We start from the raw sequence: 18,356 nt of genomic DNA, 5'->3' as shown, positions 1-18,356 counted from the left end.
TGAATCCAAGTATTAACAGGCTAGTAAGGAAAAAAAAAAGAAATTAGTAGTTAAAGAAATACAGAGGGCCAGTAGATAGCATCTATTCTATTGCTTTGGTTTTTATGGTTCCTGAAACACTACCTAGTGTGACCCTAAGGTCCACAGTACCAAATGGTGAACCAGGAAAATCCCTTCTTTACAGGATCTAAGAACCGAAGCATCCTTGGCACCTGGTACTAAACTACCCCATTCCACTTGGTTGGTTGAGCATCACCAGTGCACCACCGATGTCTCTGTGTCTCCTGGGTACTGCCTGGGTTGAACCTTCACTCCCCTAAATTTAGCATGGAATAAAATAAAAGAAGAAAAGGCATAAAAGCAGTGACTTTATCCACTCTTTCTTACACAGATCTTATTTTCTGAGTATAAGGCAAAAGTCTGAATACTCTTTCTCTATGGCATAGCATAGACCACGGCTACAAGAAAGACTCCCCTCACCCTCATTACTCAAATGGTCTTCTCAGAGCACTTTGCTGACTGAACTCTGTCGATGGAAAATAGGGGGAAGCTCAAGAACTGGTCAGAAGGAGGCCAGATCCATTGCTTCCCAGGAGACCCTCAAGGTACATAATATATCTCGCAAACAATTAGAGAGTTGAAGACTAAGATATTCTAATAAACAAATCCTGAGGGAATAATAAAGTGTTTCATCACTGACAAAACATGAGAGTCAACTCAAGCAACGACAAAACTAGATTCAAGAAACACAATTCCAATTGAGCAAGTTCCTAAAAGAAGGCCAACGTGGGTAATTTTGAGATAAGAACTCCTGGGTCCAGCATGTCCCAACGTTGTTTGTGCCTTCTAAACTCCCAGCTTTTTTATAGGATGTGATAAACTCATGGTGGGAGGAGGCAATGAAAAGGAAAGAATGTGTCACAGGAGGAAAAAAACCATCTCCCACTTAGTCCTGCTTTAGTCTGAACCAAAAGCACAAGGCCACTCAATAAGGTGAAGAGTAAAAATTTCCTTCTGAAGTCCCAAACAGAGGTTGACTCTCTCCCACCCTTACTTGGAAAACAAATTCCTTGTCAACTGAAAAAGTAAATCCTCACTCTAACTTGCCCTTGAATCTGAAAAATCACCTGCCCATTGAAAAATGAGTCATAATCTATTCAATTCTATTTATCTGCTAGTTATAATAAAGAGAGATAATACAGGCCTAAAGGAACATGCCTTGAACTTGGCCAATCCTAGTTCAATTCCCACACTGCATGGTTTCCTGACCAAAAGCAGTGAGACATGAGCACAGAGCTGTGATTAGCCCCTGAACACTGCTGGGTATGAACCATAATCATGCCACCCCCCACCCCTGCCAACAGGTATATTGCTGAGAATAAAAGACAGAAAATAGTTTGAGGAAATACTGATTCAAGGTAGATATTAGCTAAATTTGAGTCGTTTCCACTAAAGAAGGAGTGAGAAAATGGGAATCCTAAGTCACAGAAGCTATTTAAAACTGAGATAGGAAGAAAACTCAGCCATCCTTCTTTTACTTCAAGTCTACTCTAAGCACTGCAAGGAAAAATCGAGAGCAATAACATAATATTGCTAAGGAAAGCACAAGAACGTGTATCAGCAAGTCTCACTTGCTGAAAAATATAGGAACATTTACACAAAGGAATATTTCCACAAAGCTGTTAGCATCCCTAAACGCAAACAAAATACAATAGAGATGGTCATTCCTAAACATAGCCTTCTGCTTATCAGAACAACCCTTTATGATATATATATATATATGTATGTGTATGTATATATATATATGTGTGTATATATATTTATATATAATTTCCCCTCAGGATCTTCCCTCACAAACACACACACAACTTGAGAGGTTCAATTAATAACTGAGAGACACACATAGAACAAATGAAAGTCCCATAGAACCAGGCAGAGAAACATAACTAAGTTAATTATTAGAACATACAGTCAAAAACCTTAAAATATTGACTTCTGATGGATTAAAATGACACTGAGGGAATGGAACTTCTAGAACCACAAAGACTGACTTCATCATAAGTCCCACCCCTGGAACTGTGCAGATACTGAGATCGATAGATACAGAGGTCTGATTGTATCACCTAGGTCGGAGAAGAAGTCTTCCAAACAACACAAAAGCACCACCAGGAGAGTAAATGATCCTGAACAGAGCTATAGTTGATCCCATGACAATATACTCCAAGGGCGGAGAAACCCCATATCTCTTAGGCCAAGTGAATTCCTTTTCGAATGACCCCAATATTTACTGTGCCGGGCAGGAGGGGAAAAAAAAAAGCAGAAAAGCACAAAACATTGTTTATTTTTTATATATTACTTTTATCTTCATTTATTATTATTATTATTATTATTATTTAGCTATCTATTTTTGGTCAATTTCTTTGTTTTGGTGTGGTTATTGAAGCTGTTGCCCCCATTTATACTTATTTTTTTTCTCTTCTTTTCTTTCTTTATGTGCTCTGCCATGTTTCTTATCTCAAGACCGTGGTGGTTTTTTTTTTTTTTTTCTTTTTTGAGGTGCTTATCGTTATTGTTGGAGTCCTCACTGGATATTTGACACTTTCTTTTGTACTGGTGGAGTGTTTCACCTTTTTCTCCTTCGTCTCTCAAACTGATGATGAGAGCCTATAGAAGAATTCTGCTTATTTTCGGTGTATTAGACTTTTACCCCAGTTTATTACTTTTCTCTTCTTCAAACAAAACCACGTAACTTGAACTAGCTAGTCCTGCCCCCCAGTTAGAGGGGGAAATATGGGAGGCACCAGATCCAAACAGGTGCAAGACTACTAATAGTAGGCTAGGTACAGAGGGGACCACATATTCTGGCAGCCCTGGGGGTGAGGGAAGAGCATATGGGAGGTAGGACAAAAACGGAGGTGTAGGGAGGACAAATTGGTGATGGAAATTCCTCCTGATTTTATGTAAATATGTACCTAAACTATTATTGTCAACAATATGTAAGCCACTATGATCAAATAAAAATTATATTAAAATATTGATTTCTGGAGGCCAGAGCAATGACACAAGTGGTAGGACATTTGCCTTGCATGCACTAACCTAGGATGGACCTCGGTTAGAACCCGCTGCATCCCATATGGTCCCCCAAGCCAGGAGCAATTTCTGACAACATAGCCAAGAGTAACCAACCCCTGAGAATCACCAGCTATGTCCCCCCAAAAAAGAAAATAAAAACTGAAAAAAAAATAACTTCCATGTAAAGGGTAAATTTTGAGGAAAAAATGTAAAACATACAGAAAATATAGAAAATTGAGCAAAAAGGGAAAATAATAAAAGAATACAATGGAAACACTAGAAATAAGACATGTGGGACCGGCTATCAGGGATGCCAGCCAGAGAGCTGATTCCTTTGTCAGTGGAGGAATCACCCTGCTGTGAGATTCGTGACTGGGAGAATCTGAAAGGATCTGTGGCTTTGCGTGTTTCTCTTCTCTGATCTCTTGAAGATCTCCTAAGAGGGCTAGGAAGGGCCCCCCAAAAAAACTGTCTCCTGGAGCCACTCAGGCCTAAAGGCCAAGAAAGATGGGATGAGTGAAAACTGGCTATTAGGGACACCAGACTAAGAGCTGACTCCTTTGTCTGTGGAGGAGTGTTCCTGCTATGAGATTGGTAAATGGAAAATCATGGTTTATAGTTACATCAGGGGTGCAGAGAGAAAGGAAAAGCAACTGATCTTTTCCTCAGGCATTGCATACAAGCATCTATTCTAAAGACTTGGAATGAAATAATCTCAATTTTTATGATAATCAATGACAAATTTTCATCAAACTATTGATAATTTAGTAGGTAAATTAAATTTTAAAATGATGAAAGCTTACCTATTATTGAAGACTAGTAAAAACTCTGGTATAAATATCAGAAAGAAATTTTCATAACAATTATTTTCTATGCACAAAGTGATTTTTGTTTCTTTGGGGTTTGGATAAAAGTAAATGTATGTGCACTTTTATTTTTAACAGAACATTCTTTTACTGGAATGTAGTACTAGACTCGACACAGTGATCAATGTCAGTTGGAATTTATAAGTTTATTCAAATTGCCGTTGAGTTGTAAAATATTGTGTACTTTTCTGGTTTTTCTGTTTGTTTTCTTGGGCCCCATTCATTGACACTCAGGGGTTACTCCTGTCTATGCACTCAGAAATCATTCATGGCTTGCGGGGGAACATAGGAGATGCTGTGGGATCAAATCAGAGTCATTCCTAGGCTAGGGCTTGCAAGGGGACACCTTACCTGTACTGCCATCATTCTGGCCCAATACTGCGTGCTTTTCTAATAAGCATCTTTATGGTTCTATATGCATGATTTTCTCTGTAGCCACTACCAATTTGGGGGGGATGTCCATACCCATTTGTGTTTGTGGCTTACTCTTGGCTCTATATTCAGGATACTAGGCTATTTAGGGTCCCAGTGCTCAAACCCAGGCAGTGCAAGGCATCCACAATCACCAAATTTTTAGTTAAACTTCCATTATATCAATCAATTAACAATAGCAAATCAATTAGCTATTTTTAAATTAACAACTTAAAATTGGTATTGTTATTGTTGATACTGTATTGTTATTGCTGGTATTGGTGTTGTTGATAGTGGTATTGATATTATTAATATTGTATAAGCCTTGGTATTGTGAGCAACACAAAAAACCCAGACCAGCAACTTCTTTTATTTATTTTTAGCATATTTTTTGAAAAATTTATATTTTTATTTTTACCACAGTGGATTAAAAATCTTTCACAATGGTACATAGTGACATTGAATCAGGGGTATTCCCATCACCAATGTGATCTTCCCTCCACCCCTGTTCCCAGCATGCATCCCATACCCCCCATCACATCCCCCGGGCTGCAAGTATAAGTGGTCCCCTCTGTGTCTAGCTTGTTGTACATTGGATATCAATTCTGTTGTCATTGATTTTGGAATTGCTGTTTAAGTCTGATAATTTTGATGTTCATCCGACTTTTTTATCTTAGTACCCTCCCTTATTTCTCCTCCTATTTGTGAGGTAGAACAAGGTGGATCAAGTTATGTGGTTCTGTTAGAAGGAAAGAAAAAAAGGGGTGAGATCAAACAAGTAAAAAATGAGAGAACTCCTTCTAGATGTTATAAATATCAATTTAAGAGAAGAAAGGGGAAAAGGAAGAAAAATGTACCAAGAATACAAAAAAGAATAAGAGAAACAAAACGAACAACAAATAAAACAAACCCAAAAAGCACCAAAGCAATAAACACAACAACCAAAAAATAACCCTGGTCCCGAGATAAAAAACAAGACAAAGCTCAAAACAAACAACATCAACAACAAAAAAACAAGCAACAGCAATAACAAAAAAAATTTTTTTTTGCATAGGCATAGTAAATATTGGGGAAATTAGAAAGGTAGTTCCCTTGGCCTAAGAAATACAGGGTTTCTCCACCTTTAAATATATTGTCATGAAATAAAGACAGCCTCCGTATATGCTCTTATTCTCTCCCCTAGGTCCCTTTTGTGTTGTCTGAGAACATTCCGCGTAGTCATGGATGATAAAATCAGGCCTCTGTAACTAGAGATTGATGGATCTCAGGGTGAAGTCTCTTTATGGTTCTAGAAGTTCTATTCCGTCACTGTTGTTTTAATCAGTCTTCTGTAGCTGGTAGTCTTCATTTTTGTACTGATCTTAGGGCAAAGCCTAGGAGAGAATCTTCCATTATGTTTCCAGAAGTTCTGCTCGGTTGCAGTTGTCTCAATCAGGCCTCTGAATTAGAGATCTTGGTTGTTGTACAAGTCTTAGACCAAAGCCTACAAAGATTCTGGAAGCAACTTCTTAAAAAAAAGGGGGGGGGGGGTGTCTTCTTCTTTCTTTCCTCCTCCTCCTTCTTTTCTTCTTCTTCTTCTTCTTCTTCTTCTTCTTCTTCTTCTTCTTCTTCTTCTTCTTCTTCTTCTTCTTCTTCTTCTTCTTCTTCTTCTTTTCCTCCTCCTCATACTTTTCCTCCTGCTTCTTCTCCTGCATAGGCACAGTAAATGTTGAAAAAATTACAGTGGCAATTCTCTTGGTTTCAGAGATACAGGGTTTCACCGCCCTTGAAGCATTCTGCCATGAGAACAACGACAGGCTGAATGCTCACTCATTTACACGCCCCAAACTCTTTTTATTGTGCCAGGAAAATTTCCACTCAGATGTGGGTGATGACATCCAGCTGCTGTAGCTGGAGATCTTGTTGTTTGTGTAGGTCATATGGTGAAGGCTAGGAGACAGTTTTTCTTTATCATTCTAGGAGTTATGTTCCATCACTGTTGTTGTAACCAGTCTTCTGTAATTAGTGGTCTTGGTTATTGTTCAGAGCCTAGGGTATAGTCTTTCAGCATAGTTCCAGAAGTTCTACACAGTCACAATTGTCAAAGTTAGACCTCTGGAATTAGAGATTCTGGTTTTTGTACCAATCCTAGGACGAGGTCTAGGCTAGAAACTTCCTCATTGGTCCCTTGATAGGTTCTGTTCAGACCATATTTGTCAAAGTCAGTCTTCTGTAGATAGAAAGTTTGATTTTTGCTTAGGAAAAAGGATGATATGTATCCTGGTTGTATCATTATTGGGGCAGCCCTCTCTTAGCTCAAGTTGTTGCCATTTCATCATGTTAGGATGTCATGTTAAAACTGTTGCAAGTTGGTGCCGGGGCAGCATTCAGAGCTTCTTCCAGAGGAGTTTGGTTCCTGATGCTGGGACCTGTGTCGGTGGGTTTAAAGGTCACTGTCAGATCATGTGGAGTCTAAGTCAGGTCTACATGACATTTGCTTATGGTAGAAGGCGACCCTGCATTCTAAAAAATATGGGTTCTAATCCCTAATAGATAAGAACTTGTTATTGTGCATAATATTTCCATATATTTAGAGTGCCTATGCATAGGATATGGTGACATATTTTATTGCTGGTGGATTTGGAGGTAAGAATGATAGTCTGTACATCTCTCTGCCCAGGTTTTGACCCAAACTTTTATCCCAGGTAAGACTTTTCTTGTAGGTTTTCATACTATGCAGAACCAAAACAGGTGAGGTTGAAAAGAGAAAGAAGAAAAAATTGTATCTATATATAAATAGACATATAATTGAAGAAAAATAAAAATACATTTAAAAAGGCATTAAAGAAAAAGTGCTGTTTATGAGGCTGACTTATTTTGGGGAATAAACAGATTAGGAAGTATTATTATAAAGATATTAAATACATAAGGAAAATATAGACTTCCCCATTGATTCTTTTTAGATATTCTTGCAGTAGGTGGAGTCCAGAGCATTTTTTCCATCACACATCATGTCTTAGTGAGTTTTGGAAATTATTTGTAATCCTGAGGGAAAGGTCCTTGTACTGGGGACCTTCTGGGGCTGAGTCAGTGTTATGTAACAGTCCATGACTAGCAGGGTGAGAAGAAGGGCCATGAAGCATGAATCAGCAGGTGTGTTTGGTTGTAATTTCTTGCCAAAGCATGTGATGTGGAGCTGGGAGGGTGTCCTTTCAGTTTGGGAGCTTGGTGGTGGTTTATTGAAGCAGGAGGTTGTTCCCAGTACCTACTGAATTAATAACTGAGAGTAAAAAGGGTTAAATAAGGAGCATAATGGATAAGGATGAGGGATGAGAGGCTAAAAGGATTTCTCAAGGGGAGAAGGGAGATACTATATAAGAGGAGCTATATACAATTTAGGCATGGCTTGTTTACAACTTAGGTTTGGCAATCAGAGAGGAGTCCACTGTCTACAAATTCATGGCCACATAAAGACAAATGTTATTGTTCTATTCTTAGGTTGATGTTGGAGGCCTGACCCTCATAGGCTGGGTCTTAGCTCTTAAGATATGATTGAATTAAAAAAAGATAAATAATTGGTTAAGATATGACTTAGGAGAGAAAGGAGAAAACAAAATATAAGAGAGAAGAGAAAAGAATAAGTAAATATGGTGCAATAGATTGATTTGATAAAGAAGAGTAAAGGATACAGGGAAAATCAAGTAGAGGGAAGAGAGAAAAAGAAGAAAGAAAGGAAAGAAAGAAAGAAAGAAAGAAAGAAAGAAAGAAAGAAAGAAAGAAAGAAAGAAAGAAAGAAAGAAAGAAAGAAAGAAAGAAAGAAAGAAAGAAAGAAAGAAAGAAAAGAAAAGAAAAGAAAAGAATAGTGATTTGTCAAAACATAATCAATGAGTGGGACCTGTAGAATATGGTCTGTGGTGCACCATTGACAGTTCCAGTGGTCTGAATGATCATATGCTTTGAGTCCTGACTGAAGACATAAACAAAAGGAAGTGGGTTAATTAGAGTATTTTATAAAGACATTGACATAATGGACATTGTCTTGTATCCAGTATGATTGACCGCCAAGGTTTTAAATTAGTGTCCACCCTTTGTTTCCAAGGTCCCCTGTGGGAAAAGAAGCTGAAGTGTTGTTTTACAGTTGGTAAAATTAAGGCATTAAAGCATATTGTTAGCAATCACTGCAGCGAGAGACCAGGCTTCCAATCATATTCTGCACCTAATTCTGTGGAAAAATACATCAGGACATTATTATATAGACCTTTGTGTTTAGAGGTTGAACTGTTGCTTCCATCGATTCTGGATTCTTTAGGTTATCATGGGTATTCGTGTCTTTGTGTTGCCACCCTTCCACTTCATTTGAACACTTCACCATGTTATATGGTGGTACCTATGGTGTTTGGAAACTTTACACTTTCGACCGTTGTATTTGTTCACAGAGTATATATGTAAATGTGGTATATGTTCTGAATACCTCAAAGAAGTGCTATAATTCTGTATTTTTCCTTCTTTTGCTTACTTCATTTTACAGAATATTTTAAAGATCCATCCAAATGCTGCAAAATCCATGATTGTATCATTTCTAACTGCTATGTAGTATTCCATTGTGTATAAATACCACATCATCATGATCCATTCATTCATTGTTGGACATCAAGGTTGGTTCCAGTTCTTGGCTATTGTGCTGAGTGCTTCAATGAATAGTGGAGTGCATACATACTCTGGGATGAGTATTCTTCCATCTTGGGGGTAGATACCCAGAAGTGTGATTGCTGGATCATATGGCAATTCAATTCTGAGTTTACTAAGCACCCTCCGTACTGATTTCCATAGGGGTTGGACCAGGCAGCATTCCCACCAGCAGTGGATGAGAGTCCCTTTCCTATTGCATCCTTGCCAATAGAGATTGGACCCATTCTTTTTTATGTGTGCCTACCTCACTGGTGTTAAGTGGCACCTCATTGTTGTCTTAATTTGGATTTCTCTAGTGATAAATGATGGTGAACATGTTTTCATGTGTTTCTTGATCATCTGTCAGTCTTCCTTCAAAAACTATCTACTTATTTCTTCTCCCCATTTTTCTATGGCTTTGTTGGGGTTTGTGGGCTCACCTGAGTGCTTTGTATACCCTGGATATCAATCCTTTATCTGATGTGTCAAGTGTGAAAATTTTTTCACATTTTGTTAGCTTTTAATTTTAGCCAGTATTTCTTTCACCATACAGAAACTCTTCAGTTTCATGTAGTCTCATTTGTTTATGTTTCATGTTATTACTCTTGCCATTGGCATTCCATCATCAAAGTCATTTTTGAGGTATAAGTCTTGTAGTCTTCTACCTATTTTTCCCTCAATGAACTTTGTAGATTCGGTCTTATTTCTAGGTCTTTAATTCATTTTGAGTTGATTTTTTGTATAGGGGATGATATATGGATCAATCTTTTGTTTCTTACAGGTGGTTATCCAGTTTTTCCAACACCATTTGTTGAAGAGACTGTCTTTGTTCCATTTCAGGTTCTTGGATCCTTTGTCAAATATCAGTTGACCATATACTTGTGGGGTATATCTCTGGATATTCTGTTCTAATCCACTGGTCTGATACTCTGTCTTTGTTCCAGTACCATGCTGTTTTGATGACTACAGCTTAGGTAAAGAAATGCCACCCAGTTTCTTGTTTTTCAGTATGAATTTCACTAACCTAGGTTTTTTGTGGTTCCAGATGACCTTTATGATTGATTGTTCTAGTTCCTTAAAAAAAAAAAGGTGTCTGAATTTAGATAGGGATTGTGTTGAATCTATATAGTAATTTGGGTAAGATAGTCATTTTGATTATGTTCTACCTACCCATGAGCAATGGATGGTCTTCCATTTCTTTAGGTCCTCTTCAGTTTCTTTCTGGAATGTTTTGAACTTTTCATGGTCTTTCACTTCTCTTGTCAGGTTGATTCCCACGTATTTGATATTTTTAGATACTATTTTAAATGGGATCGACTCCTTAACGTTTTTCTCCTCTATTTTGTTATTTGTATAAAGGAATGCTATTGTCTTTTGTGTACTGATTTGTAGCCAGCCAATTGGCTTATTGTTTCTAGGAGTTTTACTGTGGACTCTTTAGGGTTTTCTATGTATATCATCTGCAAAAAGAGATAGTTTGACTTCATATTTCCCTATCTGGATTCCTAGAATTCCCTTCTCTTGCCTGATAGCTCTTGCTAGTATTTCTAAAACTATGTTGAATAAGAGTGGAGAAAGTGGGCAGCCTTGCCTAGTTCCTGAACTTACTGGAAATGTTTTCAGTTTTTCGCCATTAAGGATAATGTTGGCTGAGGGCTTTTCATAAATAGCTGAAACTATCTTCAGGAAGGTTCTCTCCAACCCTATTTTGATGAGCATTTTCAGCATGAATAGGTGTTGGATTTTGTCAAATGCCTTCTGTGTTGATTGATATGATCATGTGGTTTTTGTCTTTCTTCTTGTTGATGTGATGTATGATGTTGATTGATTTGCACATGTTGAACCACCCTTGTATCCCTGGCATGAAACCCACTTGATCATAGTGTATTATTTTTTTGATGTATTTTTATTTGGTTTGCTAAGATTTTGCTGAGGATATTTGTATCTATGTTCATTAGTGAAATTGTAGTTTTCTTTCTTGGTAGTGTCTTTGCCATCTTTGAGAATGAGTGTGATATTCACCTCATAAAAGGAGGTATGAAGGATAACTGTCTTTTCAATATTTTGGAAGAGCCTGTGGATCAGTGGTTGTAACTCTTCTTGAAATGTTTGATGAATTCACTCGTAAAACCATCTGGACCTGGACTTTTGTTCTTGGGAAATTTCTTAATTACAGTTTCAATTTCCTCAGATGTGATTGGACTACTTAGGCTTTCTACATCCTCCTTATTCAGTATAGGAAGAAGATATTTTTCCACAAATCTGTTTATTTCTTCTGGTTTCTCTAGTCTCACTGAGTATAGTTGTTCATAGTATGTCCTCATGATGTCTTGGATTTCTTGGGGTTCTGATGTAATCTCTCCCCTTTCGTTTGTCATCCTATTTATTTGGGTGTTTTCCTCTTTTTTTTTTCATGAGTCTTGCCAGCAGGTTGTCTATCTTGTTTATTTTTCAAAAAACCAACTCTTGGTCTCATTTATTTTTGTATTGTTTTCTTTGTTTCTATGTTGTTTATTTCTGCCCTGGTTTTTATTACTTCTTTTCTTCTGGCTATGTTTTAATTTCTGTATTGTTGTTTTCCAGCTCCTTAAGGTGTCCTTGTTAACTATTGATTTTGTCCTTTTCCTCTCTCATAACACAGGTCTGTACTGCTATGAGTTTCCCCCTAATTACTGCTTTTTCATTGTCCCACAGATTTTGACATTTTGTCTCTTCATTATCATTCATCTCAAGGAATCTTTTTATTTCTTCCTTGAATTCCTCTTTGATCCAGCTGTAGTTGAGTAGCATGCTATTTAATCTCCAGATGTTGGATTTTCTCCACAGTTTCTTATTACAATGCATCTTGATCTCTGTTGATGATGGTCTGATGGAGTTTTCCTAATAATCCTTATGTTTGTGACCTTGTGCAAGTTAGATTTATATCCTAAGATATGGTCTCCTCTAGAGAAGGTTCCATATGCACTGGAGAAGAATGTATATTCTGCTTTCTTGGGGTGGAGAGCCCTGTATAGTTGTGTTAGGCCCATTTCCTCTAATTTCTCATTTAGGGCTCTTATGTCTTTGCCAGTTTTCTGCCTGGTGGCTCTGTCTAGGGGTGATAGTGAAGTAGATAGTGGAAATCTACTACTATCACATTTCCTCCCATATGTTTTTTCTAGATTTGTGAGCAAATGTCTTAAATATATTGCTAGCTCTACAATCAGTGCATAAATATTGATCAGGGTTAGTGCTTCTTGATCTAATGTTACCCTGATCAGTAAGTAATGATCCTCTTGGTCTATAAGCACTTTCTTGAGGTTGAATGCAATTTGGTCTGAATAAGAATGGTTATCCTGGCTTGTTTATGTTTTCCATTGGCTTGAATAACGAGTTCCATTCTTTAACTCTAAGCCTGTGTCTATACTGTTCTTTTAGGTATATTTCTAGGAGGCAACCAATGTCTAGTTTTAGTTTTCAAATCCATCCTTCTCCTCTGTGTCTTTTAATAAGGGAATTTAGCCCATTGCCCTTTAAGGAGATTACTGTCAGAGAGGGTTGTTGTGCTATTGTATTGATTAGAGTAGTTGTTATTGGGCGCTTCGCTTCGCTGGGCAGCGACAAGATGGCGGCGCTATAGCCGGATCGTGGCACGCAGTTGCCGGCAGCAGCCACCGTCGCCGACGTGGACCCCCTGGGCCGCTTCACGTGCCCCGTGTGCCTCGAAGTGTATGAGAAGCCGGTGCAGGTGCCCTGCGGACACGTCTTTTGCACTGCATGGCTGCAGGAATGTCTGAAGCCGAAGAAGCCTGTCTGTGGGGTGTGTCGAAGAGCTCTGGCACCTGGGGTCTGAGACATCGAGCTCGAGCGGCAGATTGAGAGCACAGAGACTTCTTGCCATGGCTGCCACAAAAATTTCTTCCTCTCCAAGATCCAGGCCTATGTTACAACCTGCTCCAAATATCAGAGTTTTATTATGGAAGGCGTGAAGGCCACCACCAAAGATGCATCCCTTCAACCAAGGAACATACCAAACCGTTATACTTTTCCTTGTCCTTATTGTCCCGAGAAGAACTTTGACCAGGAAGGATTTGTGGAGCACTGCAAGATAGTCCACAGCACGGACACCAAGTCTGTGGTATGTCCAATCTGTGCCTCAATGCCCTGGGGGGACCCCAACTACCGCAGCGCCAACTTCATTGAGCACATCCAATGCTGGCACCAGTTTTCATATGACACTTTTGTGGACTACGATGTGGATGAAGAGGACATGATGAATCAAGTGCTGCAGTGCTCAGTCATCGACCAGTGAGCCAGTCCCGCATTTGCCTCCTGTTCCAGAGCTTCTGTTGATGTGTTCCATGTATCTGTGCAACTCTTCCACTGGCCATGTACAACAGACCTAGGAGTGAACTGCAGTGTGGGGACAGGACCACTGGTGACAAAGAAATGGTTCCAGGCCTGAGTCCTCCCTGCCTCTTGGCTCCTCCCTCCTACTCACCTTTTGTGTTACATGGTCTGGTCTTTCTGCCTCAGTTGCTTCTGGAAGTTTCCGCTGCCAGCCTCCACACCTGTCCTTGTTCCTCACACCAGCCTCCCATCCAGCTCTCACCCTTCACATCCTCAGGCACTTCAAGACCATCACGAATAGCACAAATGAGATCATGTCTCGTCATTGGTGTGGATGATTTCTGACAGCCGTGAGTCTGATTGGTGATTGCATACCTCTTCACTGTACATTTCTGGGCCCTGGCAGCTGTCCTGGAAACCTTTCAGATGTCTGGTTAAGTGAATGTTCTGGATTTAGCACAGTCTGATGCTGGAAGTTCAGATTGTTGATAATATTTTCTTAGTACTTACAACTACTGCACACTCTTAGAGTTAACTAGTTCAGTCTTAAATGCCTGCATGGTGCCTTTTTAGGGGTAAGGTGAAAATAAGTGCTTCTAGGTTAGGAAAGTTAGACTCCCTCTGTAAGTGGGAGGAAGGTTAGGCAGAGCTGGGAGGACTAGAATTTTTGGTTTGTAATTTTCAAATAAGAGTATTTTGGATGTCTAGTTCGTGATTACTTCTGTGTTGAGGAGCCTGCTTACATTCTTGTCCTGTGTAAAAAGGAATCTGCAAATGAAGATATTGGAGGAATCCCATGGATATTAGTTCTTTTAGTTTTAATTTGGAAACTTGCAGTGAGCTAAGCATTGTTTTTTTATTACAGAGAGTTCCTTAGGATGCTGGTTTCAATAGAGCTTTGTGAAGACCAGCCTTCTCAGAGTTCAGTCAGAGGTGCAACTCTCCTATCTCTGAGCTAGAAAAATTGTTCTGGAAAACTGGCTTTGATAACAGCTCCAAAGCCTGATGTCCATTATGTTTCACAGGTACCCATAAATACAAGGTTCAGAGCCACCAGCCTATTCCTAAGAGTCTTGACCAAAAAGGCATGGATGTCAGTTCCTTTTTTCACAGCAGACACCAACTGTTTAGTCTTGAGTGTGGAGATGCGACTGGTTTGGGAGTGGGGTCTGGGAAGGACCCAAGGACTCGATGCTTATTCTCTCTGGGGTGGGGTGGGCCTCTCCCCATTACCCACAAGCACTTCGAGATGTTTCTAACCAGCAAGTTGGGCCCAAGGGATAAGATGTGTTTTCTACTGTGTTTTTTTGTTTGGGAGGGCCCAGATGTCTGAAGGTCATTTTCTCCACTGTAATTGCTGGGAGAAAATCTCCCTGGATTGATCATTTCAGTCTGTCTTTGGAGGGAAATTCGACCAGTCCTTCATTTGAGGGAATTGATGGAGAGCACCATACAGGTGGTACAAAATCTGATGGCCTTGTATTAAGTGCACTTCATGTATTTCTAATAAGATGACTTTCCAGAAAGTGAATTTTGTTATGTTCTGGCTTTTAAAAGGTGAAATACAAATAAATTTCATAATTTATCCAACTGGAAAGCTCCTTAAAAAAAAAAAAGAGTAGTTGTTATTACAATTGGGGGTTTGGATTGTGTAGAACGTCTTTGAGAAGTTCATTTAGTTTGGTTATCACAAATAGTATGAGTTCTTCTTTGTCTAAGAATATTTTTAGTTCTCCTTCCCATATGAATGAGAGTTTTGCTGGGCAGTGTACCCTAGGTTGGAAGTTTCTTTTATTCAGGAGTTTAAATATGTCACTCCATTGTCTTCTTGCTTGAATTGTTTCAAATGGGAGGTCTGGTTTGATTCTTATGTCCTTTCATTTGTATTTGAGGGTTTTTCTCTCCCAATTGCTTTAAAAAATTCATCTTTCTCTTTGTTTTTGCTTTGCCAGTTGGATTGCCATATATCTTGCTGTTGGTCTGTTATGGTATATTTTATTTGGGGACTCTTTTTTGCCTCCTGTATTTGTATAGGTTTTTTATTTCCAGAAGATGGGAAATTCTCTGCTATTATTTCCCCCAATACTTGTTCTTCTCCTTTCCCTTTTACCTCCCTTTCTGGTAGTCCTACGATTCATAGACTATTTCTTTTATCTTTGTTCATTAGGTATCTAACTTTTTCCTCCAATGTTTTGTCTCTTGCTTTCTTATTGACTTCTTTGTCATTATAGTTTTGTAGTTTTTCCTCAAGTTTGTCACACTATAGAAATAATCTCTGAAAGTATAGTCTTTCCTCAAGTTTCTCTATGTGTTCTTCTACTATTATGTAATTCTACTATTATGGCTTGCTAACATGTTTTTTTATTTCCCCAAATTCCAATTGTATAAATTCTTTCATGTTCTGTAAAAGTTCTTCTTTTAGTTGGTTGAATTGTTCATCTATAGATTTCTTAATCTTTCTGTCTAGTGATTCCTTGATTTCCCTTGCTTGGCATTCATTGCTGCTTTTAGCTCATCTATTGAGCTCATGCATTTTGGTGGACTTGGAAACTTGATAGGATTTCTCTCCATTTCCCCAGCTGCAAGGGTCTGCCTTAGTTTACTCATATTTCTTTGCATCTGGTGGTTTGAATGTTGAGTTTTCTGGTTGTTTATTAACGAAGACTGCTATATTGATTATATTAGATGTTGTTGAAGATATATTCCATTTAGAGTTTATTTTTCCTTAGCCAGATGGCTTGTCTAAGTATGATTGGGAGATTACAAACTGCTTCAGTGTTTTGCTATCCTGTTTTATGGACTGTGGGATTATCTGAGGAAATTGAGTGTTAGATCTGTGATGACTGGACCTATGTTAGACAATCTCATGAGTTCATACTGATTGTGGTCCTGGGGAGGGGGCCTGGCTACCTCAACTCTGCCCAAAGGTCCCAGGCCAAGGTGCATGTGATTCCTGGTACAGCAGAAGGAGATGGAAGGTCTCAAGCCTGCCCAAAGATACAGCACCCAGGTGTGCATGTTTACCAGCTAGTGTAGGGGATCCTGCTGGGGGGAAAGGCAGTCTCAAACCAGCTAAAAGTTCAGGTGGCTAGGTCCTCGCATTTACCAGGCAGGTGGAAGGGGCCCAGACCAGTGGAGAGTCTTGGCACCCGGACAGACCGGATCCTGAGAGGGGAAGTGCGGTACCAGACCAGCAGAGGGTTGGGGCGCCCAAGTCCACACATTTACCAGGAGGGCAGCAGGATTCCTGAGGGTGGAAGGGTGGTCCCAGACCAAGTTAAAACTATTTTTAATTCAATAAACTAAACATAATATATTCTGAACATAATTTTAGTTATGTTCTTGATATTTTTGAAGCTTTTTTCTTTTTTATTTCTTAAGATTCTCAAACAAAACTCCCAATGTCTAAGATTCAGTAATAAATTTACCTGTGAGCTTTAAAACTGTAACAAATAGGAGATAGCACAAATTCTTAAATTAGGAAGATAAACTGAAATGCACATTTTAAGAAAGTAAAACTTGATTTGGGGATCAGGAATAACCAGAATGGGTAATAAGTAGGCATGATGTCACTGGTCTATGGAATATAGTGATAACTAGGTGAGGAAAAGCAAGTTATCAAAGGATACAATAGAAACCCAGATAACCTTAACCCCAAATTACAGAAATGACAGGCACAGAGAAAGAAAGTATTTGAGGATGGTCTTAGAACATGGCAGAAGGAGGAAACAGGAATAAAGGTCAGGGCCACAGCACATTGATGCTATAGTGAGGGTGTGGTATACCCATATACATTCTTCACAGTTGCATCAGGGAATTATCAAATTGATCCATCATATTGGAAAGCTATTTTTAACTATCCTTTTGTTTCTATACATATGCTTTTAAGTGTTATTAGGTAAATATATATTTAAATTTTCTACATTATTTGTATACTAATTTATATTGAAGTATCTCTAAATTTTGTTTCTGAAAAATTATATTTTCTAATGTAATTTCCTAGGACTATTTTTGAGGCATATCCTTTCTATCCTGTTAGCTTCAGTTCTCATTTTTCAAATTTATTTTATACCTATATTTATTTCTAAAAATTCAACAATATTTAACTAAAATGATCATTTTTTATTTGTATTTACTGTGATTAATTATATACTTAATTTATAAGTTCCAATAATTATGTTGATCATATGACAAATTTTAGTTAATTTATAGACCTTTTAGAGAATTGTGGTATAAAGAAAATAAAACCCAATGGTTTGAGTTAAAAATACTGATATTTTATCTTTTAATTTACAGAATGGGTTGTCTAAGGAAAAAAAATTTTAATTAGAGATAAAGAAAATAAAAATGTGAGTTTCTCCACAAACTTCCTGTCATTCTCTATTCAAACAAAAATGTTTTGTGCATAAATTCTAAGAATCTGTTATGTAGCCAGAAATTATTCTTATCCTATTTCACTTCCACAAAAGCTTTTACTGAAGTATTAATTTTTATGTTATAATTCCTTTTTCTACAACATATAAACATATAGTTTTCTAAATGTAACTAAATAGTTTCTTTTTTTAGTATTTGTATTTCTTCAAACATCTTGATTATAAATATGATTGTTATTAGGTTACAGTCATGTAAAGAACACCCTCCTTCACGAGTGCAACATACCCACCACCAATGTCCCAAAACTCCCGCCATCCCACCCCACCCCCACCTGTACTCTAGGCAGACTTTCCAGTTCCCTCATTCATTCACATGATTATGGTAGTTCTCTGTGTAGTTATTTCTATAATTGCACTCACCACTCTTTGTGGTGAGCTTCATGAAGTGAGCTGGAAGTTCCAGCCCTCCTCTCATTGTCTCTGAGAATTGTTGCAAAGTTGACTTTTATTATTCTTAAAGCCCATAGATGAGTGAGACTATTCTGCATCTCTCTCTCTCCCTCTCACTTATTTCACTCAGCATAATAGACTCCATGTACATCCATGTATAGGAAAATTTCATGACTTCATCTCTCCTGACAGCTGCATAATATTCCAT

At 38.3% G+C, this 18,356-nt stretch overlaps 2 protein-coding genes across 5 annotated transcripts in view; one reads left to right on the top strand and one right to left on the bottom strand.

Moving 5' to 3' along the window:
• PPFIA2 (PTPRF interacting protein alpha 2) overlaps nt 1-18,356 on the bottom strand; it is a 452,934-nt gene that overhangs the window by 316,016 nt on the left and 118,562 nt on the right. The window lies entirely within an intron of this gene.
• LOC126022885 (E3 ubiquitin-protein ligase RNF114-like) lies at nt 8,379-14,915 on the top strand. The gene is given in 2 exon segments (XM_049783907.1): nt 8,379-8,765; nt 12,616-14,915. Coding segments are annotated over 2 exon segments (1,059 nt in total). The 3' UTR covers nt 13,288-14,915.

Source organism: Suncus etruscus, chromosome 11, assembly GCF_024139225.1.
Source record: "Suncus etruscus isolate mSunEtr1 chromosome 11, mSunEtr1.pri.cur, whole genome shotgun sequence".
Classification (NCBI taxonomy): Eukaryota; Metazoa; Chordata; class Mammalia; order Eulipotyphla; family Soricidae; genus Suncus; species Suncus etruscus.
The sequence above is the reverse complement of the archived record's forward strand: the minus strand, read 5'-3'. Positions and strand labels throughout refer to the sequence as shown.